Source organism: Parasteatoda tepidariorum, chromosome 5 (genome assembly GCF_043381705.1).
Source record: "Parasteatoda tepidariorum isolate YZ-2023 chromosome 5, CAS_Ptep_4.0, whole genome shotgun sequence".
NCBI classification, from domain to species: Eukaryota; Metazoa; Arthropoda; class Arachnida; order Araneae; family Theridiidae; genus Parasteatoda; species Parasteatoda tepidariorum.
This window is the reverse complement of record NC_092208.1, coordinates 69,408,708-69,418,263: the sequence shown is the minus strand read 5'-3', so window position 1 is coordinate 69,418,263 and position 9,556 is coordinate 69,408,708. Positions and strand designations below refer to the sequence as shown.

General features: G+C 30.6%; 1 protein-coding gene across 1 annotated transcript in view; it reads left to right on the top strand.

Moving 5' to 3' along the window:
* The first annotated feature begins 4,594 nt into the window (after positions 1-4,594).
* Positions 4,595-9,556, top strand: part of LOC107451606 (rifampicin phosphotransferase) — a 73,841-nt gene continuing 68,879 nt past the window's right edge. Inside the window, exons 1-2 of the mRNA XM_043043172.2 lie at positions 4,595-4,786; positions 8,455-8,639. Coding sequence (XP_042899106.1) covers positions 4,723-4,786; positions 8,455-8,639 — 249 coding nt within the window. The 5' untranslated portion in view covers positions 4,595-4,722. The remainder of the gene's footprint in view (positions 4,787-8,454; positions 8,640-9,556) is intronic.

Genomic DNA, 9,556 nt, shown 5'->3' with positions numbered 1-9,556 from the left:
TTAAATTCATAATATAACATTTAAATTCATAATATAACATTTAAATTCATAATATAACATTTAAATTCATAATATAACATTTAAATTCATAATATAACATTTAAATTCATAATATAACGTTTAAATTCATAATATAGAGTTTTTCATAATATAGCGTTTAAATTCATAAAAGACTCGCTTATCAAATCCTTTAAGTAGTCAAGTCATTTCATGGTAAGAATACCATATACACATTTTTACATCCAGAATAAGCTAGTGAAAAATTATATCGTTGAATTTTACAAAACGAAAAATCAAAAAATTCGGTGAAATAAAAATAATAATAAGAATTTAAAATTTTAAAAAATTCTTTTACGCCACTTGTTAGAAAGTGTTAAGATTAAATACGGAAATTTAATGAGAAAATAAGATCGCATAGAACAAAATTTATATTGTCATGTAAAGTAATTCAATATACTAGATAAAAGAAAAACAAATCGTTCTCTGAATTCTGTCTGATAAGTAAAATATTTAAGAAATTTCAATAATTTCAAACTTAATTTTAATATACTGAGTAAACGAAAACAGTTCCTCCAATTTAAAAAATTTCCNAGACTAGATAAAAGAAAAACAAATAGTTCTCTGAATTCTGTCTGATAAGTAAAATATTTAAGAAATTTCAATAATTTCAAACTTAATGTATATATACTGAGTAAACGAAAACAGTTCCTCCAATTTAAAAAATTTCCATAATTTCCTGTATAAATATAATTACAGATTTTTTTTTAAGCGCGAAATGCAACAAATCTCTCCTAGTTTTGAAATCTTTCGAAAAATATTTTCTAGACGTTATAAAAAATAGCTTCTTACGTTTACCTAACGCATTTTTGTACTTAATATTCTGATGGGAATTGAGCGTAGAACTTAGGAGCACAAAAACCAGGTTTACTGTACTGTAGGCAACCAAACGGTTGTTGATTAAATTTGGGGGAAATATTAATGGTTGTGAAAAAGTGCTTAAAGTGTATAACTCTTTCCAGAAGTCCATATCAGACGTGTTTTTAAAATGAATTTACTTAAAATGTCATGTTTTAGAGCATTAACTTCTTTTTAAATGGGGTTCAAGAACCTATAATGTTTTAGTATTTGGATACTCACCAATTTCAAGGTGGCAAAATTAAACGGACAAAAAGTGTCAAAGACCTGTCTATGTCTCGTTATTTGTTTATGCTATGCAAGATGTTTAAGAATAGTTAATCTAAAAGTCGTTTTAAAAAGGTTTAATTTTAATCTTAAAAGGAAACTGCTTTATTTCTTTATTTGCTGAAGTTATGAAAACTTATATTTAAAAATTAAGCAGGTTCGTTTATTTACAGGATCAAACTTTTGTTAAATTAGATAGAGAAATTTATGCATAAACTACAAAAAGCTTGGAAGATTAACGTTTGGTACGAAAGAAAATCGGTTTATTAAGAAATCCAATAAAGTGCTTACCATAACTTTCCATCTAGAGATGTAAGACCATCTTAGCATAGCATCCACCGATGTAGACAATGGCAATCCCCGGGCACATAATGTAGTTTTCAGAAATATAAATCCAGGCATCAAGCTAAAAATCTGTAGTTATAACTTGACCCTAGTTTATAAAGCAGTAACAGGTTACTTAACTTGGTAAAATTTGAAATTAAAACACAAGTTTGAAATAACATTATTAATTTTTAAAAATCTTTTAAGTAGTCAAGNTTTTGATTTCAAAAACCTGAAAATTACTTTTTACTGCCGGGAAATAAACCAAGAAAAAATCTAAGATTTAAGTACTCTTAACATTACTTTTTCATAAATTTAAAATGGAAAAGCACCATTTTTGAACTATCTACTATATCAAAAAATGCCAGCTCTTACAGTACAAATGAGTAACATACATATAAATGCTTAGGTATATGACTTGACCAACCAGCTCATAAAACTTGAGAAATTTTTTTAAGTTTAAATAGCTCAATGTAGCTAAAGTTAATGGATTTCGTTTGTCTGAATAATAAGCTCTTGTATGATTTTTGAGCATAAGCACTGACTTCTTCAGTGATTTTGGAGCACAAAGCTTTAATCTTCTTCATCGCTGTCCAGATCCAAAGTCTAAAGAACCTTGATAGCTTATAAGGGCTCAGATGATGGAGCATTCGCTTTCCAATAAGGTAACGCAGGCTCTAATCCCCGTGGTGGCTGGTTGGTGTTAATTTTATTCCCGGCTCACACCGACCACAGTTCTGACATAAAATATCTTCAGTGGTAGACAGATCATGGGTTAGAATCCCACTGTCAAACCATGTCACTGTCTAATAATCCCGGCTAACCATGCAACTCAAATTTCGGCTAGTTCCAAAAAGTCCTCCACGAAGGCTAGTTTGTCCCAAAGCTTGATTCAGAAATTTTCTTGTCTTCTGGGTTAGAATCAAATTACAAGGCTACGAAATTAAACATTGATAGTCATAAACTCAGAATTGCGTCGGCTATACAACGCCAGTTACAAAATAATAAAATAAAACCAAGTGTATAGCATGCAAATACCTAATTATGTATCTAAAACAAATACATTAGATTTTAAAACAAGCCCTATTTTTTAAGTGTCATTCAGAATAGATTAATACAGCTTTAAACTAGGTCAGATTGCATTACAAAAAGTCATAGTTTTGATGCGCTTTGCTGTCAGGCATCTATCGTTTACTGTCCTGCAGTGGACTGATCGTAAAGACACGGTTCCCAGCAGAACGCCGAAGTCAAGCATCACTGGTTGCTGACAGTAAGCTGGTGGGTGACCACATTGATCAGCCTACGAGGGACCGAGGGTGCACGGTATTGGTCCTCTTTAAACTGTTCTACCGTAAAGTGCTCCACTTCGCGTGCAGGTCGTTGGACTACTAGAGCAGGGGAGCCATCCTCCATGCAGAGGATCAAAATTTCGAAAGCATGTCTTCGGATCCTCCTCAGGGATGTTTCCTAGACCATTGCCAATAACCCATTGTACAGCTCTAGTGCGACGTAAATAAAGCACTTACCTACGTATCGTTTAATATTATCCAGTAGAAGCCTATTATGTTATGAAGCACATTCACTTTTAAAGGTAGTAGTACTTTATTTACGACGCACCAGAGGTGTACAATGGGCTATTGGGCGACTCCCCCGCTATGGTATCCCAACAATTTGCGTGCGAAGTCGAGTACTTTACGGTATAACAGTTTAAGGACGACTGATACCGTACTCGTACACCCTCTGTCCCTTCGTAAACCGATCAAATTGGTTACCACCAGCACACTGACCGTTGCCAGTGACGTTTGACTTTGGTGATCTATTGGGAACCGCGTCTTAACGATCAGTCCACTACAGGACTACTTTTAAATGTTAATATCATACTAATGCTTGATTGTATATCAAACATTAGCCATGGTATCCACTGGAAGCAACTCATACTCTTTACGAATATGAAAGCTATTTTCAAGCTACTGATTAATAGATCGAAGGGATTTGTAGAGCAAGATAAAAGAGTTTCATACTAAGCAAAAATTGTTTGATTTTCATCAATATTTTCAGAGATTTGACGTAGTAAGCAAAAAAGGGAAATACTCAAACTTTCGATCACTCTTCTTATTAAACTATTATAGAGTGGTATCGCCCGTCAAATGTTGTGCGAAGTGTGGAGGTGGTGGGTTCGAATCTCTCGGTAGCCCTGGATGTATACTTTGTGATGTCCTTCTCGGAATTGTTCTATCTGTCCTTCTACTTGACGAAGGTTTATAAGCCTAACGTTGAGCACAAAAGCCTGAAAATGTGTGTAATTTCAATAAAGCAATAAAGTCTGTTTATTCAGAGATGATGCCAAACTAATCCTTACCTTTTAAAATGTTGGCAAAATTACCAAAAATTCTAAAAACTTTAATTTTTAAATGTCTACCACTCTATGAAGTATTTTGCAAAAAGCGTAGTGTTGGCAGGCCTGTCTATAATTCCATAATATCGATAATCATCTCGAAAACTCATTGAATTAAATTACAGCCGCATGACAAGGCATTAGTTCATTAGATTCTGTAACTTAATTAGATTGACTGGTAAATTAACTTGCAAGATCTTTTTCTTTTAAATAAAAAGAAGCTGGTTGCAAAATTATTTTATAATGCATCAAACTATAATCTGTAATCAAGGCATAATGATTTTTTTCTAAAATTGATTTATAGTTGGCGTAAGAAAATATTCACTTTTTAAAATATCATCTTTTTTACAGTAGAATCATCCAAATAAACTATAATAAAAAAATTTTAACACTATGAATTTTAACATCATAAATAAGAAATAGAATAGCGTTAATGAATTAAAATTGAGTACATCTGCTTTAATTTTTTTCCCAAGGATCTTTCGAAAATGTAGCATTACATAGTGAAATTTCTCAATTAGTTTTTGCATCGACAATATTATGTCAGTATGTATCAATAGTAAATAAAAGAGACGTCTATTTATAATCTCGTTAAGCCTTATCAATGGTAACAAAAGCTGCTCTTGAATGCCGACTTTCGTATTGTTGTGTAATAGGAAAAGTTTCCTTATTGCGCAATCAGAGAGATATCATGAATAACGCTATCTCTATACGAATTTTTCAACACGAAAGCGTATCTGATGGAGATATTTGATTGTAAAATAAATTATCATAGAGTCAGTTCATAAATTCATTCGATTTACTTTGAAGAAATCGCGAAAATGGGTGCTATTCTTGCTTTTCCCATTGCTTTTTGCGTGGGATTTATATGTATGAAATGTTCAGGTATGATTCCTTTTAATTAATTTAATTTAGTTTTCGATTTTTATAATGTATAATAATACAAATAATGTATAATATACTTAAGCAATAATTTCTAAATCAGTTTTTTTCAGTCAAATAAATAAAAATAAATCATGTTTAACCTTTTTTTATTAAAAGAAATAGCAAAACTGAATGCTGTTCTATTTTTTCCCATTGTCTTTTGCGTAGGTTTCATTTGCATAAAATGTTCAAGTACGATTAGTTTTAATGAATTAAATTTTGTTTTCTCATTTTATTGTGTAAAATAACCTACCTAAAGCTATCTTTTAACATTGTAATTTAAAATAAATCATGTTTAGCATTTTTCTATTTAACACGTAGAATGCCACGGGGGTCACCGGTGACCGGCACTGAGTTTGTTCGCAGCGCCACGGGGGTCACCGGTGACCAGCGAAGCCAAGATTATTAGAAACACATAATTCGAGTAATTTTTTTTAAATATTATTATCGTCACTAAAATGGTTTGAAGAAATTAATGCCATATAGAAAGCACAAAAATAGTTTTATTTATATATACAGAGATGCCAACTTACTCCGGTCAGAAATTAAATATTTTTAGTGGTAGTTTATTAATTGTGATTTTTGGTTTAATAAACTCAATTTAGTAGATTTTTATTCACCACTATTTCTAAACAATTCATAGGCTTATATAATTCACCACTTTTTCCAGATATGTCATACTAAACCTTTTAAAAAACCAGCAAAATCTGTCTAATATTTGTAAATTTAGTTTGTAGCTATTTACCGTTTGGCTAGATGGGCAAGCCATGTAAAATTAGCGTGGCGTTCAACGTGTTAATGAAATCGCAAAAATGGGTACTATTCAGTCTATTCCATTGTTTTCTGCGTGAGTTTTATATATGCGAAATTGCCAGGTAAAATTCATTTTAAATAATTAAAATTATTTTACCTTTTATAATGTAAAACACGAAGACCTTTTTCTATTTATTTTGAAGAAATCACTGCAATGGAGGCTAGCTTTCCCATTGATTTTTGTGTAGGTTTCATGTGCATAAAATTACAGGTATGATTAATTATAATCAATTTTATATTGTTTTTCCTTTTTAATAAATAACATCATCTGCCTTCAGCAATTACTTCATATTTAATTTTTTATGCCAAAATTTTGACCATATACAAAATGCGATAAAGTAGTGGGCAAAAGAAAATATTCTAAATAATTTTAGATCTAAAGTTCAGATTTTGAAAACTAAAGGCCAATCTTAGTCGTTTATATCTCATAAATGCTATTTAATTAGTGTTATTAAGTAAGTTATTTATAAATTAATATCAGTTAATAGGGAATCAGACAGAAAAACGTTCTTTCTCTGTATAAACTTATCTTGTTTTTGCAGGATTTAGATTTTCAGCCGCTAGAATATTGGAGATGTTTACTGTTGGGATAACTGACTATCAGACTATTCTAACTGACTATCGAAAGCTTAGTTCCTCAATGATAGTTAAAATTTTTTGCATAATTCATCTCGGGAAATTTTTGAGTGAATCTTAAATGTTGCAAATAATTATAAAATTTGTTTATTCAAAGATAATTCAATAAAAAAAAACACGTTTCTTAACAATTATTCATTTTATTTAATAATGCTCGAAAAATTATTGCATTAAAAATATTGAAAAAAATGTATTTCGTTCTGAACTTTGTAATTTAACGTAGCAAAATATAATAATCGAACAAAATTGGTCGAATAATTCTTGAGAAATAAATAGATGACTATGGTTTTGGCTGAATTTCTTAGCCCAAAAAATATCCAACCAATTTTTTAATAATTTTGTTCAATGATTAAGTTTTAAAATTTGAAATTTCATAGTTTAAAATTATGTAAATATTTGTACACCTTACAATTCGAAGATTTTTTTAACTTTTATTCAATAAGGCAGGAAAAAAATAACATTTGAACAGATCTGAAATACCTTACTCGTCGCTGATTCCAGAACTGCAATCAGTGTCTCTCTACAAGATACAGTTTTTTATACAATTTAATAATATAATACAATCCTATGATTTTTTAAAATTCACTCGAATAAATGCTATGTGTCCACTCTTTTCTGCTACGTACGGAGTGGTGGGAAGAAGACGATAATAGTTTTGATGCGATGCGTTGTCTTAAATGTATATGCGATGCGTATATGTATGTAGATAAACCTATACTGTCTTTATGAATCTATGCATTAGGCAAAAAATATACTAAACCATAAATATTTTTTTTAAAAAACTCTATAACTTTTTGAATAAAACTAATTTCATATTTGAAATTCCCACACCTGAATTAGACACCATCAAGTACTTGTATAAATGGAACAAAAAAATTATTCCCTTATGTAACCTTTATTATATTATTCCCTCCCCTTTATGTGCTTCAATTCAATTTCTTAAAAGTTCGGCATCTTTAAAAAATGATACATCAAGACTTTAGATCCATATTTATATTTTCTTTCACAATGAAGAATTTTATAAAGAAGGTTACCACAATTCAGAAAATTAATTAAATTATGCTTTGATTAAAATAGCATGTCACTTGGGGTAATTAATGCATACCACCCCGCTCTCTTTTTGCTCACCCATAGCCCTTATTACTTCTCAATCCTTTTAGTTTCTTGATGATATGCAAATTCTTGCATTAAAAGTAATTTGAATTATTTTATTTTAAATAATATTTCCTTTATTTCATTAATATATTCTTATCATATTTATGAAATAAGGGAAATATTACTTGGGGTAAGCACTAATAATATAATTATTATATATATTAGTGCTTACCCCAAGTGACAGGCTTTGATTAAATTAAAAAACTTCATGCTCAAAATATCCAAAATAGTCATTTCCTTCATAGATGATTTAAAATTATCAATTAAAAAAACCTTCAAAAATGGCGTATAAAAACTTTTCAGGGGCCGCTATTTTAAACGAGGTTTTATTGTTCCATTTCATTTCAGGGATTTTATTGTTATGGGGGAAGTTTGAGATAGCTTCCCTTCCAAAATTAAAGCTTTATATGTGTGGTACATGCGCACCAAGTTATATGCTTCTATCATTTAAGGCGTGTTCTTTCAATTATTTCACTAAAATGCCAGACTCTAACTAATTTAACACGTTGAATGCCACGCTAATTTTACATGACTAGCTCGTCTGGCCACATGGTAAATAACTACAAACTAAATTTGCAAATATAGACAGATAGATTTTGCTAGTTTATAAAAGGTTTAGAATGACATATCTGAAAAAAGTAGTGAATTATATATGCCTACGAATTGTTTAAAAATAGTGTTGGATAAAAATCTACTAAATTGAATTTATTAAATCAAGAATCACAATAATTAAGTAAATTTTGAATACACTTTCTGCAATTCCATAAGAGAGTGTAAATTTCATAGTTCTATATCATGTTATACGCTGTCAGCCAGCTGTTTTTCGCGGCCTATGTGAAAAGTTAGTGTCAGCAAACGGTGGCAGACGCAGCCCAAATGAAATTTCAGTGTCCGCCACCGGTGGTTGACGCAGCCTAAATGGAAAGTCCAGTGTCAGCCACCGATGGCTGACGCGGCGCTCAACGTGTTAAGTATGATTTACATTATTATGGAATTTCTGTTAACTTTATATTTTTTTCCTCCAGATCTTATACAATGTATGAAATGGATAATAGCATTTATTTGCGTGAAATTAAACAGGCGTAGCCACAAAAGGAGATTCGATTTGTATGATTATTCTGCAAAACATGATCCCATAAAAGTAAATTTTCTACACCCTAAGGAAGAATATGATCTTGAAAGACCACAAACAGATTCTCACTTATTAAAGGTAAAAAAAAAACATAGTTCGACATCAATAAATTTAAGAGGTTTCACAAATTATTATTTTAGCACCACTGTGTAAAAAAAATTCTTCAAGAAACGTGAAATTTGGCAACTATGACTTTCAAAGCGAATTCTAAAAGTGCTTCGAATATTGTTAGAGACATTTCAATAAGTCTCGAGACGTGTTTGAATTTTATTTTAAAAATGACACTCTAAATATGATTTAAGTTTTTCAAAATATTTTCTATTGGTTACGAGAATGTAATTTGATTTTGAAAGAGGCAGTTTACGAATGTCCCAAAAGCAAACGACCAACTGCTTTTCTGCAGAAAAAGATAGAACTGTACAGTTCACTGGATGGTTCTGAAGAAGCCAGGTTTAATTCAGACCTAGATTCATGGATATTATTTTTAAAAATGGAACTGATTATGCTAAGAAAAATAAAGTTTTTAAACGAACTACCATTTGCAAAAAAAAATGTGACTTAGTCAGAGGACAAACATAGTCGTATAAGCATACGTAGTCAGAGGACGCAAGACAAGAAAATGGAAACACTTCTATAATAATTCTATGAAAACAATCTTTGTTTCACAGTAAATGTTTTGGACGATTTTGCATGGCAAAACTGTTGGCACAATCTGAAAGATCATGCTTGAAGCTTTTAGAAATGATTTCATATTTACCCATCCCAATTTCGGATCGAAGTTTATAACTTCTTTTTTGTTTAAATACCAGCAATTTTGAAAGCATTACATAGCCAATTTTTATAATATAATGCTTTTTTAATGGTGGTACAGAAAAAGGAAAGAAGCTTTTAACTTCTTAACATCATTTTGGTAGATACAAATTTTGCACGAGTGAAGATGACCCCATTTCTAAAAGTTTCAAATTGCGCTAATAGTTTTGCCATGTAAAATATTC